Source organism: Hemitrygon akajei, chromosome 25 (assembly GCF_048418815.1).
Source record: "Hemitrygon akajei chromosome 25, sHemAka1.3, whole genome shotgun sequence".
NCBI classification, from domain to species: domain Eukaryota; kingdom Metazoa; phylum Chordata; class Chondrichthyes; order Myliobatiformes; family Dasyatidae; genus Hemitrygon; species Hemitrygon akajei.
This window is the reverse complement of record NC_133148.1, coordinates 47,686,710-47,705,619: the sequence shown is the minus strand read 5'-3', so window position 1 is coordinate 47,705,619 and position 18,910 is coordinate 47,686,710. Positions and strand designations below refer to the sequence as shown.

Here is an 18,910-nt window from a genome sequence, read left to right as displayed (position 1 = left end):
CTGCGCTGCAGACGCTCCTTTGTCGGGACCAGTTTCTGTTCAGCTCCCCGTCACTGTGCTCCATCCCGTACAGTAATAGGTGGCCGAGTCGTCCAGTCTCAGGCTGTTCATTTGCAGATAAACGGTGCTGCTGCCCTTGGAAACCTCGAACCGGCTCCGGACTTCAGGCGCGTAATACTTGCTACCACCACCCGATATAGCCGCCACCCATTCCAGCCCTTTCCCGGGGACCTGTTTCACCCAGTGCATGGTATAGCTGCTGAGGCTGAACTCTCCGCCCTCACAGGTCAGTGTGTGGGACTGTCCGGGCTTTACCACCGCTGACTTGGGCTGTGTCAGCACGAAGTCGGACCGCACGCCTGTCAAAAAAGAGCAGAAATTAATAAAATGTTCCACGGGCAGAGGTTCACAAAGCCTCCGAGAAACAGCCGGTCCCGGGAGGACGACAAGCCGCGGGACACCCACCTGCCAGACAAGACAGGAGGAGACAGAGATAAGGAGCGACCCCCATCGCCCTGAACACTGAGCCGGACTTGGACACTGTTGAGATCGGCGGCTTCAGCTCAGGCCGGCTTTGTCCGGAGCCGCAGTGAGCGCTGTTTAAATAGGGACGTGGGCTGTGAGTGAGAGAGGGAGCCGCGGTTTGAACAGGCTCTCACACACTGAAACCAGAGGCGCAGCTTCCTGTCCCCGCCCACAGCAGCGATTTCAATTCCCCAAAAGATGTTTGTCTCTGCAACAGGCGGCAGGTCAGCGGCAGTGACCAGATCCGGATTAAAGATCTGTCACACTCTGCTCGATTCATCAATTTCAGCGATGAACAGTTTGTGTAAACTGAAACACACAGAATCCCAGCGAGAGAGAATGAGAGACACCAGTCAGTGGACAGATATCCCCCTGAGAGACACCAGTCAGTGGACAGATATCCCTCTGAGAGACAGGGACTGAGAGACACCAGTCAGTGGACAGATATCCCACTGAGAGACAGGGACTGAGAGACACCAGTCAGTGGACAGATATCCCCCTGAGAGACAGGGACTGAGAGACACCAGTCAGTGGACAGATATCCCCCTGAGAGACAGGGACTGAGGGACACCAGTCAGTGGGCAGATATTTTCCACAGAGACACAGTCTGAGAGTGTCTTTGCAGGAAAATACATTGCAGTAGAAAGAGTTACCACACAATTGCCTGCCTGCACTCATAGCATGAGAATCAATGTTAAACAGAGATTCCTGGTGAAAATGGGTGGAATTTACACTTTTAAGATATTTTCTCTGTCAGGGACCTGGCAGCATGAATTTCACTGCAAAACCCTCAGCAGTTCTCCCCACAAAATCTCTTTGACCTGTTTCAGCCTGTGAGAGGAACAGGACATTTGATGCAGGGAACTCGGGAATTGAAGCCACACAACAGGGAAGTTGTTGTCGTTGGTAACAGGATGCTCCCCAGTGGGTTGGCAGACAAGCGCTGCTGAACGGTCCCTATTGAAAGGAAACTGATGGGGGGAGGGTATCCAATGTGGCAGATCAGCAAGGTGGGTAATTCTGTGTTCCCACCCTGGTGATGGGAGTACTGCATGTCCCAAATCTTGCATCTTCACTAAAGTATAAACTGTGCTGATTGAATTACTAATCACACCAAAGCTCCCCCCTCTCAAGCTGTTTTGCCATCACTCAGCAGATTTCATGATTCCATGGCAAACCAGAGCGGTTTCTACAGACAATGAAGTACCTCTTAAAGTGGAGTCTCTGGTGTCACAGAGGGAAGGTGGGACCCAAATTACACAGAGCAACCTCTCTTGAAACAGCATTGAGATATAAAGATTCAGATTCAGATTCAGTTTATTGTCATTTAGAAAACACAAATGCTATGCAGTTAAAAAATGAGACAACGTTCCTCCAGAATGATATCACAAAAGCACTTGACAAAACAGACTACACCGGAAAGTCCACATAACATTTGGCAATCCCCAATCCAGAGTTCAGAGAGGCTGCTGCATATTAATATCACGCTACCATCTTAGCGCATTCCCCGGAAAGGAGCTCCAATCCCACCAGACAAAACAAGACCAAAAACTAAAGCTACACGAAACCACATAGTTACAACATATAGTTACAACAGTGCAAACAATAGCATAATTGATTTAAAAAAAACAGACCATGGGCACAGTAAAAATAATCTAAAGATGTTAAAAGACTAAGTTCAAAAGAAACCACCACACAGTTTCCACAAGTCCTCAGGGTCCCGATAGACTCGTCATCCCATGCCAGCGGCAGAAGGGAATCCCCCGCTATGGACTTCCACGGCGCCGCCCGACTCAGCCTCGCAGACGCAGCACACAATGAAAGCTCCGTCAAACCCAGCCTTACAGACACAGCACACACTGAAAGCGACCTGACCGCAGCGAACTCCGAGTCCGTCGAACCTCCGAGCCTCCGACCATCCCCTCCGGCACAGCTTCTCTGAGGATCATCCTCTGCCGAGCGTATTAAGACGCCCCCGCCAACGGCCATCGGCAACGCGACCCCGAGGACTGGGGGCCTGTTCAACCCAGCAGAGACCCAGACCTCACAGCAGCAGCAGCAACGAAGAAGGTCTTCCTGGAGATTTTCAGATGTTCCTTCATGCTCCCACGTCCGTTTTTCATCGATTATGATTGTGCACGGCACCCCGCTTCACAAATAACAGATAATCAGATCCGGAGTGGCCACAGCAAGCTGTGTCACACCGCCATTTTGGCGATCAGACATTCAGTCTGATCAGACAAAGAGATCAGACATTCAGTGATGCTGATTGAGGGATCAATGTTGGGATGCATAGTGGAGAAATTTCCAAATCTTTTACATTCACCTGACACAACAAACCCACCAAGGCACCAGTCAAAATAGCGATTCATTTTTTTCCTCCAAGAGGATCACAAATTTTTGTAGGGTTTGTGTGCCTCAATAACCCAGAGATCTATGTTGACTTGAGTCAGGGTCTTGTGCTTTAGCTCTAGATAGAGTCACCCATGCTAGACAGGTCAAAGTGTAGGTGCCAGACGAAGAGTGATCCACCATTCCTCCAAATTCGGAGTTTCAGGTCAGGGTTAGTGAACCTGATTAGTCAAAAAGAAAAATAATTTTTGTTACGAGACACTCCTAACCACCAGGATTTAGAAGCTCTAATTCTGCAGAGTGTAGATAGCTAGTTGCAGCCCTTTTAAGGTTCAGGATGATCCCACTTATTGACAATCATGTTTTGGGCTCCAAGAATTGAGTATTTAAAGAACATCTGAACTGATGTTCGGTGCTCAATCGTAAGCCCTACTGGTGATATCATCTATCGTTTGTTTTGTGCTCAGTCCTCAATCCAGTTTGATTCTGTGTCTTGAACTTTGCTTCAGATACTCCAGCATTTGGGTCCAAACCATCCTCGTCAAGGACTCTCATCACAGTTACAGAAACAGCAATGAGGAATCCTTCTACATCTGAGTGCGATGGTATTCCCTAGTCACCACCCGGGACTTGCATGGCTGACAGTAGTGAAAACTGAGAGAAAGCTACTGGCATGGTGAAGGAAGCCATGAACTTCACAAAGACCAAGAGCAAAAATGTTTTTTGGAAATGTACTAACCACGTACAACACTGCAAGCTCACACAAATAACCACAGTAATGTGTCTTTACAGCCAACACACACTGGTGTCAGTGAAAGCAGATGGACAGGGTCTGGCAGAATAAAGGCAGCAACTGGTGAAACAGTTCTATATTCAGGAGGGGAAGATGGTTAGCATCATGATGGTGTAGCTGTCATTTTGAAGAAAGGCATTGGGAAGTGCCCGCTGGAGTAAACAATCAACAGTCGGCTGGTGAGAGTCAGGCTGAGAGTGAAGCAAGTGAACATGATTGTGATCCAGTGCTATGCTCCAAGTAACAATAGTGACATTGAAGAAAAGGACATCTTCTACAAACAACGGAGGTAGAGTTAACACCACACCATGATGTAATCATCATAGGAGATCTAAATGGCAAAGTGGGAAATAACAACTCACACTTCACTAGGGTCATGGGCACACAAGTAAGTGAGACAATGAATAGCAATGGATAGCAACGGTGAAAGACTGGTGGAATTCTGTGCCGTGAACAATCTGATCATAGGATGACTCTCTTTCCTCAAACTGACATTGTGTTCGCCCAATGGATGTGACAAGATCCAGATTGACCATTTGATGATCATTGGTATGTGGAGCCAATCCCAGCAAGGTATAAAGGTGAAGAGGGGTGCAGATACAGGAAGTAATCACAATCTTGTTGTAGCAGTGATGAAACTCATGCTGAGAAGCACTGGACCAGAGCACATGCACAAAGACATTTTGATGTTGAGCTCAAGGACACCATCTGCTGTCACCATTCAACTTAAGAACAGATTTCAGGCCTTTGACGAGGATGTGTCAGTGGACAAGGTCAACACAATGTGGAAACAGATTGTGTCAGTGTTCAAGGAAATCAGCGAGGCTTGTCTACATTACAGAGCTGGAAAGAAAAACAAAGAATGGATACTGCAGGAAACATGAACAGCCTTAGAAGAAAGATGGAAAATCAGGAGGAAAGTGTTTGATGCAAAGTCAACACAAATTAAGGTGAAACTTCAACTGGGAAGAAAGTGAAAAGCTTCAAAAAATGGATAAGAGAGTCTACATGGAAAACCTAGCAGTGGAAGCCACAGAAGCAGCCAATCAAGGTGATCAGAAAAATATATGCAAGATGTCAAAATTGGTATGCAAAAAGCTCCAGGCCAGATCCAGTTGTCCCATGAGAGATAAAAGTGGTTTGGTTTTGACAACTAATAAAGATTAAGGAGCACGATGGACAGTGTATTTCAGAGAATTACTGAATAGAACACCACCAGATGAAGACCCTGACATACAAGAGGTAGCAATGGATCTAGACATCAATGCAACCCAGGAAAGAAGAGATCGTTGCTGCGATTAAATCATTAGAGAACAGCAGGACATGATATTTTGAACACCGAACTGTTCAAAGCTGAACCAAAAGTTGCAGCAGCCATTCTGCAATCACTGTTTATTATAATCTGGGAATGGGGACAAGTACCCAAGGACTGGACAAAGGGAGTTATTGTTAGGATCCACAAGAAAGGAACACTACGTGATTGAAACAACTGGTGCGGAATCACATTTCTGTCAGTGACTAGCAAGGTTCTCAACAAAGTCATTGTCCAGTGGATTACAGATACTGTTTATGAGTGCTTGAAGAAGGAGCAAGGTGGCTTCAGGAAGAATAAAGGTTTTGTCGATGAGGTCTTCAGACTGTGGAATGTCATAGAGCAGAACGCAAAGTGACAGTGACAACTACACACAAATTTCATGGACTTTGAAATGGCATTTGTTAGCATCAACAGGGAGAACCTCTGATGAATTCTCGGGCCATAGAGGATTCGTTCCAAAATTGTCCTGCTTATCTTGAGTTTGTATGCTAATTTCACATTTGGAACATGTAAAGCTCTAGTTATTGCATTACAGGGAAGAAGTGGGTACTTTGGAGAGGGTGCAGAGTAGATTCAGCTTAGTGTTGTTTTGATTGGGGCATATTAACTGTAAGGAGAGGTTAAGATAAAACAACAAGATTGATCAACGAAGAACCAAGTGGTGCTAGCAAAGTTTAAACTGGTCACTGGTGAGTAAGTGCCTCTTGCCAATATCGTCAACTATGGCTCCCATCACTTTACTGAACATTGTGTAGATGAGTTGGGCCATTATTGTCTAACTAGATTTGTCCTGTATTTCGAGAATGGACATACTGGGCAATTTTTTCCATTTTTGTGCAGATGTCAGTGTTGTGTCTGTACTGGAGCAGTTCAGTTGGAACCATTAGTATAATGACATTGGGCCAGAGCACAGATTTCCTGTTTGCAGCGTAAATAACCACCACCTTCAATCTGAGCCAATCTCTGTTTTCTTCCCATAGAACCCAATATTTATGTTTGGTTTAAGTCAGCTTTATATTGTTACTTCCCAGAGGACTGATGTCTCCATAATTGCATGGACCCCTTCTCTTTTCAGACTTTCAGTCCCATTAGTCATTCCTCTTTTCAATAATACTGTACAAGAATTGCTTATTGGTATTGGTCCCTGAATCAGAAAAGTATTTCTAGGCTTTCAGCAGCGAGCTTATTATTTTTAGTAAGCCTATTTCCTTTGGAAGGTCCCCTGTTCAGATTAAGTCAAGCCACATCTCCTACAGGAAGCTGAGAAGGATATAGCCTCTATATCACTGACCAGTTTCATCCACCTGTCAAGAAAGAAAATATGAAATGTGTTTCTGGTAAATCAACAGCTGCACACAGAGATTCTGTTCAAATTTATCCCATGCACTGAGGGTCAGAAGGAGGTTGTTCAGCCCTCTTTCTTAAGCTGATCTGTGTCCAATCTCCATCTACCTTCTTTGGCTCCACACATATTAATAATTGAACAAACAAAATTCTATTAATTTTGAAGTTTCAACTGACACTCCCCACGGCCCTCCAGTCTCGACCACTTCTCAGGGAGAGTCCCAGATTTCCAGTGCCCTGTATACCCTGAAATAACAGATTCTTTGTGTTATTCTTCTGTGCCATCCTTGAATGTTTTTAAGTTGCCCAATTGCACTTGCTTTCAATTTCCACACTTCAGGGAACAGAAGACCAGACCTAATATGCTAACTATCCCAGTCCCAGTAGCACTTCACTGGCCCCCGTCCCAACAGCAATACCAAACCCCTCCCAGCCAAGGAAAACACATCCTTCCTGAAGAGTGATGCCAAGAATCACTGCCAGTGCTCCAGATGTGGTCTAACTAGATCTCTAATCCATACCTGTGTCATATCCACCACTCTGAAGCCCTGTTTTCCTCATTAACTGCAGCACATGAGAACTTTAGCTTAAATTCATCCTTAGGATTAATTAGAACCCAAACTTGCCACGGGTCTCTCATCCAAAGTAAACCTTCCACATTCCGTTTCCACTGGGATTGTTTATTCCCTTATGGAATCTGTGTCAGTCAGCTGACGCAGCAGAAACAAGACCTCTCTTGAAACACGAGCTCACCAAACGACAACCTCTGTGACTGTGGGCAGTTTACCTCCTTATGTTTCCCACCACACCTGAGTATTTTCATGTGTACCTGCCTCAACCTACCATTGGCTTGTATTACCACACCATAGTGGGGTGTGTCAGGAATGGACAGGAGGAGGAGTATAGGAAACTGATACAGGACTTTGTGATATGGTGCAACTCAAACTACCTGCGTCTCAATGTCACCAAGACCAAGGAGATGGTGGTGGACTTTAGGAGATCTAGGCCTCATATGGAGCCAGTGATCATTAATGGAGAATGTGTGGAGCAGGTTAAGACCTACAAGTATCTGGGAGTACAGTTGGACGAGAAGCTAGACTGGACTGCCAACACAGATGCCTTGTGCAGGAAGGCACAGAGTCGACTGTACTTCCTTAGAAGGTTGGCGTCATTCAATGTCTGCAGTGAGATGCTGAAGATGTTCTATAGGTCAGTTGTTGAGAGCGCCCTCTTCTTTGTGGTGGCGTGTTGGGGAGGAAGCATTAAGAAGAAGGACGCCTCACGTCTTAATAAGCTGATAAGGAAGGCGGGCTCTGTCGTGGGCAAAGTACTGGAGAGTTTAACATCGGTAGCTGAGCGAAGGGCGCTGAGTAGGCTACGGTCAATTATGGAAAACCCTGAACATCCTCTACATAGCACCATCCAGAGACAGAGAAGCAGTTTCAGCGACAGGTTACTGTCGATGCAATGCTCCTCAGACAGGATGAAGAGGTCAATACTCCCCAATGCCATTAGGCTTTACAATTCAACTGCCAGGACTTAAGAACTTTTTTTAAAGCTATTATTAATGCTTTTTGAGTTAGTGATTTAGATGCATATCATATTATTACTGAGTTAAGTATTGTATGTAATGAGTTTTTGCTACAACAAGTGTATGGGACATTGGAAAAAATGTTGAATTTCCCCATGGGGATGAATAAAGTATCTATCTATCTATCTATCTATCTATCTATCTATTCATTACAGTTTTTTTTCGAAATTTTTTAGGCTTACAGCTGTAAGTTAAAAATCTCACAGCTGGCTAATCTGTTCCAGCTCCCACTGCCTCTTTGTCCCATTCTGAATTGAGATATGGAACATGCTCCACTCTACTCTCTCTACACCCATGACTGTGTGGCTAGGCACAGTTCAAATGCCATCTTCACATTTGTCTGTTGTTGGCAGAATCTCAGATAGTGATGAGGAGGTGTACAGAAGTGAGATAGATTGGCTGGTTGAGTGGTGTCACACCGACGACCTTCACTCAATGTCAGTAAGAATAATGAATTGATTGTGGCCTTAGGGAAGGGAATGTGGGGGTACACACATTAGGTATCACTGAGGGATCAGCAGTGGAAAGGGTGAGCAGTTTCAAATTCCCGGCTGTCAACATTGCTAACTGGGTCCAACTTATTGATGAAATGACAAAGAAGGAACATTAGAGGTTACATTTCATTGGGAGTTTGAGATGATTTGGTGCCTCGAAAAGCCGCATCCATCATTAAAAACTCACATCATACAGGACATGTTCTCTTCTTATTACTACATCAGAGAGGAGGTACAGGAGCCTGGAGACACACACTCAACAATTCAGGAACAGCTTCCTTCCCTCTGCCATCAGATTTCTGACCAGGCAATGTATCAATTTATCAACACTACCTCATATTTATATATACATTTATTGTAATTTATGATTTTTAATGTGTTGCACTGTACTGCTGCCACAACACAACAAATTTCACTACATACGTCAGTGATATTAAACCTGTTTCTGATACTGATGGGAGTGAAGGCAGAAAATAGTTGAGTCTGATGATCTGATATACCTGACCGTAGGTGACTGGTCTGGGCCCAACTGCTGCCACTGGGAAACAACAGTTCCTGAGAAAGAGTTTGGGAAGGAAAAATGAAGGGAAAATAAAGAGAGAGGAACATGCAGAGTGAATGAAGGAGGAAGTGGATCCGAGACATGAAGTGGGAGAGAATGAAATGGAGAGGAAGTGACAAGAGGGGTGACAGAAAGGGGAAAATGGAAATGAGAGAAATATGACATGGATATGCAGTGAGTGGGGGGGAACAGGAGAGTGAAAGTCCTAGGAAGAGATAAAGAGAGTCGGAGAGGAACATAGTGAAGAAAAGTAAACAATAGATTTTGTTTCCCTCCTGGAACTCTGGTACTACACAGACTTAAATGAAATGTACAGCACAGGAGCAGATTCAGACCAATAATTTCATGCCATTGTTCATTTTCTGCATGAACCTTCAGTCACTCCATCTTTGTGCAACTGGGTTATCTTTTCCTTCTGTTCCCTTTCTCCACATTCACTTCTGTGGAGAGATCTACATTCTCCCCACTCCCTGGATAAATAATCCAAATAGTTTTAATCCTCCTGAAGACTGAACCACTTTTCTCCTCCATCCTATCAGGTAATTTTATGTGGAAATGTGCTTTACACTTCAACATTCTCATGACCCTCCTATCCAGGGTGTACTTGAGCATCAAAACCATTCATGTGTTACTAATGCGGTCAAAAATGCCCCCCTGTTTTCACAGGGAAGAGCCCTAAAGTTGAACCCAGTACATTGCAGCATCAAGGTGACAGTGTCCCGACTGGGAGAAATTCATGGGACTGGGTAAGAGTACAGATTGCTTTTTGTTGAAGTTAAAGCATAGGTTTCCATGCCTGCATTTACCTGGGTGAAACTTCATGAAACCCCAGTTCTGTTTGCTCCATTGTAAGGATGTGGAGGCTTTGGAGAGGGTGTAAAAGACGTTCACGAGCATGTTGCCTGGATTACAGAATATTACCTGTAAGGAGAGGTTGAATAATCTTTGACTGTTTACTCTGGAGCGTAGGCTGAGAGGCAACCTGATAGAGGCTTATGAAAGTATGAGAGTCATCAATAGGGTTGTTACAAGAATCACCCCTTGTAATAATGATCTGGGAAGGACAGAGAATCTGTATTTACTGACAAGTAACTTTTATTGTCTCAACTCAAAAGCACGTGGGTTCACAAACTAATTACCTGTGTGCACCTGACTAGAATCCCTGACCCTCCATGAACAGTCAATGAAGCCAAAAGGTATTACCCGGGAAAGGAGTCAACGCTGGCCAGGCATTCCTCATGGTCCCAATCTCCATGTATCAGTGAGGTCCTACTTGTGCACAATGGTTGGTCTCTGGTTACTGGAGAGTTATCACCCCTGTTTATTTGGAGTTCCTGATTCTTACAGTGTTGCTCATCAATTGAACTAGTGGATCTCCATCCCATTGGCTCAAGGTCACCTGACCTACCTCAGTCACCTTCTTACTGGTCATTGTACAGGGCTACACTAACATTGTTTCATGGTTCTGCCCATCCCAGCCTTGTGTATTTGAGCCTTTCAACTCTGACCAGCCCAAACCAGTTAAATGAAGTGACCTGGACAGCGTCAAACAAGATAACAGATTTTTTTTGTTTAACACAAAGTACACTGCAGATGCTATGGTCAAATCAAGACGTACAAAAAAGCTGGATGAACTCAGCAGGTCGGGCACCATCCGTTGAAAGGAGCAGTCAATGTTTTGGGCTGAGACCCTTCGTCAGGACGTCAAAGATTTTTTTCTTTGGTAGGTCTGGCATTTTGCATAGTAAGTACCTACTCATTCAAGAATGGTCTCTGATTTAGCAGGTCATTACCTGAAATTCCTTGCATCCACATTCAATTGCTCTGATTAGATCGCCCCAGAGTAACAATCAGCTCAGAGTCCAAAATGTGGGGGAAAAAGACAACTGGTTTGTCTGCCTCGCCTGTCCTTGATTAGGCTGGAGTTTCTTCTGGCGGACAGGGTAGACAGTCAGAGTTATTTTTCCAAGGTAAAATGTTGTATCCAAAAATACATAGACTTAAGGTGAGGGGTATAACATTCAAAGGAGATTTGTGGGTTGTATTTTTTACACAGAGAGTGATAGGTGCCTGGAATGCACTGGCAGGAGTGGTGGTGAATCAGCATGATAGTACAGTTGAGATACATTTGAAAAAGCACATGACCATTCAGGATATGGAGGGATATGGATTTTGTGCAGATAGTTCACTTTAGATTAATTTGGTGTTAAGGTTGTCACAGTCATCATGGGCTGAAGGGCCTGTTCCTGTGCTGTACTGTTCTGTGTTGTAGGTTTACTTGAAGCTCAGTAACTATTTGTTATTAATAGCTGACAGATGTCTGAAACTCTGCGATAACATTAACACTCAGTCCTTACACTTCCTCTCCGGTTTCACAGGCAGGTTTAATTTGAGCAGGGGGCCCTCCCAGTGGAGCTGTGTTACTAACAAGAATAAACACACTGCTTTACATATGGAAATACAATTCTAACATTGTGCTTTGCACCAACCAACAGGTTCACGTTTACCATACAGAATGAAACGAAATAAATCAAAATCAAAGGTCAAAAGACACAGAGACAGCAAGACCCTCTCCTCATTACAGAGCATTTGCCACGTGACAGAGACGGGCTCACTGTAATGATGATTGAGTGTTACTGATTGATTTATTGATTATGTTATGGGAATGAGCAGTTCAAATGTATGTACACCTGCACTTTATGTTCTGAAGTAGTTGGGAGACACCCACCAACTACTTAGAGTGTGTTTGCTCAAACTGAGCACAAAGGTCCATCTTGGTGATCAGATAATTGTGAATTGTCATCAATAAAGTGAAAAAGAAGGAGAAACTAAAAGATGCCACAGACTACCTTGTCAACATTACACCGATGGGTGGGCAGAATCCCGGTGTGACATGCTGATGTTTGTTGATGAGAACAATTGCTGCCCAGTGAATAAAACTTAGACTGAAACATCAACACAGACCATAATCACTTTGGATCACTGTGGGAATTGGGGGTTATCATTGGCCTGGAAGCTCTCAGGCCCTGAAGATCAAGGATAACAAACTTGCAGATTCAGAGACATTCAATAATCTGTTATCTAATCATCATTGACAGGTTATCAGCTGATGAGGTCTGCAAGAATAGATGTGTAGTAAACCTTTCTCTCTGGCATCAGGACAGTAAAATTTGTAGTTTTACTCCTATAAGAGCCTTGGGCCAATAGCTTGCTGTTTGATTTTTGTGTTCACCTTGAATTAAATAACATCACCTGACCTGGATTTGAGTCTCTTTAAACCGTGTATCAATCTTGGTAAGAACATACTGATAGATCTCACAATACCTGTAAATAATTGTCCCGAGGAAGGTACCAGGATGATATTACCTTATTATTTTGGGAAGTTGGCCCTTTCAGGTTTTGGATTGGACTGCATAGTTGTAATTTTCATTGTAGTTTAACTTTCTTGTGTTTGTTTGTTTTTAAATAATAACTTATATACATGTAATTGCTCAGTGAGTTGCGGGTATCACATTGCTCGAATAGGGACTATTTTATGGTTTAATTTAAGCAATGGAATTTGAATAGAATGTCTGCTATCAGTTTTCAGCAGTCATAAGCAACGGGTTTTAATGCCCCTTCTTGACTGCTGAAGAACTTTGAGTTCAGGACCCAACACAAGTTTAAGTTTTAATTAATGAATCCATCAGACAGGCTGGGAAACCCAGCATTTGGTAGTGCAGTGGGTTAGCAGAGTGCTTTACGGTGCAGGCAGCCTGGGGTTCAATTCCTGCCACAGCCTGTAAGGAAACTGTAATGTCTCCCCAAGAATGTGTGGGTTTCCACCAGGTACTCCGGTTTCTTCTCACAGTCCAAAGTCTAAAATACCTCAGTTTGGTACTTTAACTGGTCACTGTAAATTGTCCTGAGATGAGACGAGGATTAAATCAGGATTCCTGGGCAGTGTAGCTCGAAGGGCCAGAAGGGCCTATTCCATGCTATATGCCAATAAATAAATGAATTAAATAATTTACATGGACTTTACTGATTTTTCCCATGAGTTCATTCTAAAAGTATTCCTGAGTTTCCTCTCACCCTCCTCCATATGGGAGTCCAGTCCTACTGTCAATTACTCTGTCTGAGGAGCTTCCTCAACAAAGTCCACAGATTCATTCTAATGAATTTAAACCTGCAGTCTGTGTCTTTCTCTTCCTCTTTAATTTAAATCCATCTTATGGATGTCATTTCCATTCCCTTCACTCTTCCATCACTCTGTGTCAGACGTCTCAGTGAGTCAGTAAATTGTGGTGCAAACCATTTCAGCACATCATCCCGTTGGACTGAGGCATTGCTTCCAGATTCCTCCTCTGACCAGACACTTCCTCACCTGCCATTCCCTCTCCTTCTATGACCTGACATCTGATTTATGCTCCTGTGAAACACCTTCTGATGATTTCCTATATTAAAGCCACACTGTCAATGCAAGTGGTTGCTTTTGGGCAAAATTGTCCAATTATTTTGCATTGCAGACCAACCATGTCCACAAATGAGCCACAAAAGTTTTTGATGATGAATGGGGGCTGAGTCGCAAGGAAATCACATTTTCTATTAGAATGTGCAAGAGCGTAGAAAATAAAATCAGAAAACAGCGAGGTAGACAGTGTCTGGGAAAGAACATTAATCACTGGTGATTCAGGTCTGCATTCCCCTTCAGACTGTAGTGGGGTCACACTTATCTCTTTTGATGGTTAGTCCGGGGAACACTTACAAGGGCTTCCGTACTCAGTCTGTACTGTTTCCTGTAAGTAGAGAGATACAGCACAGAAACAGGCCCATCATCCCACTGAGTCTGTACTAACCATTAATCACTGAGTCTGGCTTAACCATTAACCATTGAGTTTGTACAAACCATTAACCATTGAGTCTATACTAACCATTAACTACTGACTCTGCACTAACCATTATCCAGAGTCTGTACTATCTACTAACCACATTGAGTTTGCACTAACCATTAACAACACTGAGTCAGCACTAACCATTAACCGCTGTGTCTGCACTAACCATTATTAACCACTGAGACTGCACTAACTATTAACCACCTTGCGTATAATTTCCTTTCTTCTGCCTCTGCCCCTTCTTAAAAAGTGGAGTGACATTTGCAATTTTCCAGTCCTCTGGAACCATTTCAGAATCTAGTGACTGTTGAAAGATCATTACTAATGCCTCCAGTCTCTTCAGCTCCCTCTTTCAGAGCCCTGAGGTGTTGTCCATCTGCTCCAGGTGACTTCAGACTTTTCAGCATCCCAAGTATGTTCTGCTTAGTAATAGAAATGACAATCACTTCTGCCCCCGACACTCTTGCATTTATGGCATTTTGCTGCTGTGTTCCACAGTGCAGACTGACACAAAATACTTACTAAGTTCGCCTGCCATTTCTTTGTCCCACATTGCTACCTCTCCAGCGTAATTTTCCCGTGGTCCGATAACCATTCTGGTCTCTGATTTTCTTCATATATATCAGAAAAATTTTGGTATCCTCTTTTATGTTGTTGTCTAGCTTACCTTCATATTTCATCTCTTCTCTCTTTATGTCTTTTTTTTTAAGTTGCCCTCAAGTTTAAGGCTACATCCACACTAGACCGGATAATTTTGAAAACGCTGGTTTCACGTATAAACGATAGGTGTCCACACTATGCGTTTTTGAAAATATCTCTATCCACACTGAAATGGAGATTTTGGCGAATCTCCTCCTGCTGGGCATGCGCAGGACACATCTACCAAAAGCAAGCGACATGTTTGGTGTCGAATCTCGCCATAAAAGTGCGCGTTTGTGTAGTTACAGACAAGAAAAACTTAAAACGACGGACAACTTTTGGCTCTCGTGCAGGAGAACTTAAAATTTAAAAAAAAACAAATACTTGAGTGTACGGCGGCAACCGACAGGGAGTTCAATGACAGATTGACCCGGCTGATGACGAACATTGGAAAACTGACCAACTCTGTTGCATTAATAAAGCACCTTGTTAAATGTATAAAACATGTCTGCATCAGTGTTATCTTGTATTTCCATACAATGTTACATTAGGCTGTTACACATCTATTGTCAGAGAAGTACTTGCATAAATAGGTAAACCACCTTCATACAAGCAAGGACAGAAAACAGGGCAAAGTGAGTATACTTATTTATTCAGTAAGTTATGGGTCAAAGTATTTGGGAGTACATTTCTAACTCTCCTGGCTTCAGTCTCATTGCCGTCTGTTCTGAAGTTGCTAGGTTGCGTTCAAGAAAACAATGAAATGGAGCGCTGCCGTCTGATAGCGTTTTCAGAAGTCTCCGGTTATGCCGTCTACATTGATCTGCCCGAGCAGCGTTTTCAAAAATATCCACCTTGGAAAGCGTTTTTGAAAAGCTCCAGTTTCAGGAGACTAAAACACCGTTTTAGTGTGGACGGAGGGTAAAAACGAGAGGAAATGCTTTGGTTATGGATTTATCTGGCGTATTGTGGATGTAGCCCAAATTCAAGTTTATTATCATTCAACCAGATGTGAATGCCCATCAGTACTGACAAACAAAGCAGCATTTCTCTGGGGCCAAGGTGCAAAACGCTGTATGAAGAGTCATACACAGTACAAGCTACATTTAGCACATGCCAGACAGAAAGCCTTCTGTTGGTTTTTGCTATATTATATGCCCTCTCTTTCCCTTTGTTCTGTCTTTGATTTCCTTTGATAGCTATGATTGTTTCATCCTCCCTTTAGAATACTTCTTCATCTTCGGGATGCATCTTTCCTATGCCTTCAAAAATTCTCCTTGAAACTGCCATCATCCCTCTTACTGACCCCTTCCAATCAACTGTGGCCAGGTCCTCTCTCATGTGTCTGTAATTCCCTTTACTCCACTGTAGTACTGATACATCTGATTGTAGCTTCTCTTTCTCAAAATGCAAGCTGAATTTTATAATATTATGACCTCTTTTTCTTGAGGGTTCCTTTACCATAAGTTTGCAAATCAAATCTGGTTCATTACACTACACCCAATCCAGAATTGCTGTTCCACTTTTGGACTCAACCACAAGCTGCTCTAAAAACAATTCATAGGCATTCTACAAATTTCTTCTCTCGGGATCCAGCACCAACCTTATTGTCCCAATCTATCTACATATTGAAATTCCATGACTATTTGAACTTTACCCTTTTTATATGTCTTTCCTCCCACCCATTGTAATTTGTATCCCTCATCCTGGCTACTGTTCAGGGTATATAACAGGGTATATAACTCACATCAGGATCTTTTTACCCTTGCACTTTCTTAACTCTGCCTACAATGATACTACATCTTCTGATACTATGTCACCACTTTATAAGGATTTGATTTCATTTTTTTTTTACCAACAGAGCCACCTCCTCCCCTCTGCCTACCTGCCTATTCTCTCAACACAATGTGTATCTTTGGATGTTAAGCTCCCAGCTATGATCTTTCAGCCACAATTCAGTGACGCTCACAACATCATACCTGCCAATCTCTAACTGCACTACAAGACCTTCCAATATTACACCTTCAGTCCTGTATTCATCACTCTTTTTGATTTTGGCCCCAGTTACACTTTAACTCATTCACATGACTTCAATTTTGCCCATCTTCTGCCTGTCCTTTCCTCTCAGCCTCACTACACACCATATCTAGTTGTATACTGTTATGTACCCCGGAACTGGGTCACTTACCAGCAAAGATAGAGAGGTCCATTGAAGTCTGATGGTACTATTTTTAATGGTATTTATTGATAAAATACACAAAAATAATATCAATGCAAACATACAGATAATATGCGTCGTCAATACTAAATCTAAAAGCGCGGGTATAATAATAATCAATAAGAAATAGCTCTATCGTTGTCTAGGGGATAATGTATTGTCCGATGGAAATATAAAAGTCACTCAAGTTCATTGAAGCTGCGGCTTTTGGTTGGAGAGAGAGATGGATTAAAACTTGCCCATTCCTTTTATGATGTCAATCCTTTGAGAGTCATTGGGGCTGATTTCTCCTTTGTTGTTAGCTAAAGCCGTTCTTCTGTGGCAAGGCCCACCAATTCCGAGGCAAATGGAAAAGGACGCACGTGGCTTTCCACTGGCTTTCGCTATTACGCTGTTACAGGAATTCTAGCGTTTCTTCTGGTGCGTCTGAAGGGCTGTTCCCCAGTCCCTCTGTTATCCTGACTCACAGGGTCTCAGATGTCAATCAGGGTGGAATGATGCCATCCTCCAACCAGCCCACGTTGCCTGAGGGCCTCCATGAAGTACAGTACTCAATACACAATTCCGTCTCCAAGAGACAATGACCTGTTCCGTGGCTTTGTATCGCTGGGGCCAGGACATTCCAAACGTCTCTCTCTCATTTCCTGGGTCTCCTGACCTGACTTAATAGCGATCTTGCGATTCTCAAAAAGGAGGGGGGGGGGCACAGGCGTAACAATACCAACTGCCGGATCCTCAGCTCCATCACTCTGCTTCCCATCCTCCTGCCAACTTCTCGCACTAATTGCAGCCAACTGAAAAATATGCAGTAAAGTCAAGAGCGAAGGTTATCAAAATTACAGTGGGATCTTGTTTAGCTGAATAGGTGGACTGAAGAGTGGCAAATGCAGTTCTATTCAGGGAAGTTCAAGGTTTGGAAAGTTAATCCAAGGTAGGACTTCCACAGTAAACGATAGGATCCTGGAGGGTAATGTGGAACGGATGGGCCTTGGAGTTCAAATAGAAATTTGAAACAGAACCTCCAGTGCAGTAATCTTTCGATTGCTGCCTGTGTCACGTGCCTGTGAGGATAAAAATAGGATGAGTTGGCAGATGAAAGTATGGCTGAGATACTGGTACAGAGGGCAGGATTTCAGATTTCTGGATAAAAGAAGATTATAGTTGGGAGTTTAACATCCAAGGATACACATTCTATCAAAAGGATAGGCAAGTAGTCAGAGGTGGTGGCACAGAAGATGTAAATCATTGTGGGTAGAGTTAAGGAGCTGCAAGGGTAAAAGGCCCTGAAGGGAGTTATATACAGGGAGTTATATCCAAACAGCAGCCAGGATGTGGGCTACAAATTACAATGGGAGACAGAAAACACAAGTCAAAAGAGCAAAGTTATGATCGTCATGGAGGATTTCAAAATGCAGGAAGATGGGGAAAATCAAGTTTTTTTGCTGATTTTGGATTCCAAGAGACATAATGTGTGGACTGCCTAATAGATGGATTTTTAGAGCATCTTATGCTTGAGCCCACTAGGGGATCAACTATTCTGGATTGGGTGTTGTGTAATAAACCAGAGTTGATGTGGGAGCTCAAGGTAAAGGAACACTTAGAGCCAGTTGTCAAATTATGATAGAATTCACCCTGCAATTTGAAAGGGAGAAGCTAAAGTCAGATTATCAGAACATACAACAGTACAGGACAGAAACGGACCCTTCAGCCCACAATGTTGTGCTGAACCAGCTGAAAAATAAATCAAAAATCCCCTAAAACTAATCCCTCTGTCAGGAAAGGGGCTGGATGGACCCAAACGCAGGACGCAGACACTGAAGTACTAAGAGGAAGACAGGATGGGGATGCCATGGCATTTAAGGGTAGAGCTGGGGTTCAGGTAGATAGAGTGTCAGGCAGACAGAGTGCAGCGGGCCACCGGAGTTCAGGCAGGCAGAGCGGAGTGGGCTCCTGGAGTTCGAGTTCAGGTAGACAGGTCCCCGGGGTTCAGGCTGGCGGGTAGACAGGTCTAGGTGGCTAGATAAGCTGGCGGAGAGCCCTCCCTGGGTGGGCCGCATATATCCCAGGTAGGGCCGCCTCCCAGGCGGAAACACTGGAGGCCTGGGCAAGACGCGAACCCCTAGGCGGGTACGGGGCACAATCCCAGAGTTCAGGCAGAAGAGGAGGACGGGGCAGAGGAGAGCCCTCCCTGGGTGGGCCGCAT

At 43.8% G+C, this 18,910-nt stretch overlaps 1 gene segment (V, D, J or C); it reads right to left on the bottom strand.

Annotated features, from left to right (window-relative positions):
• Positions 1 to 39: 39 nt before the first annotated feature.
• LOC140716287 (Ig heavy chain V region 914-like) lies at positions 40 to 9,873 on the bottom strand. The segment is given in 2 exon segments: positions 40 to 359; positions 9,783 to 9,873. Coding segments are annotated over 2 exon segments (411 nt in total).
• Positions 9,874 to 18,910: the final 9,037 nt, after the last annotated feature.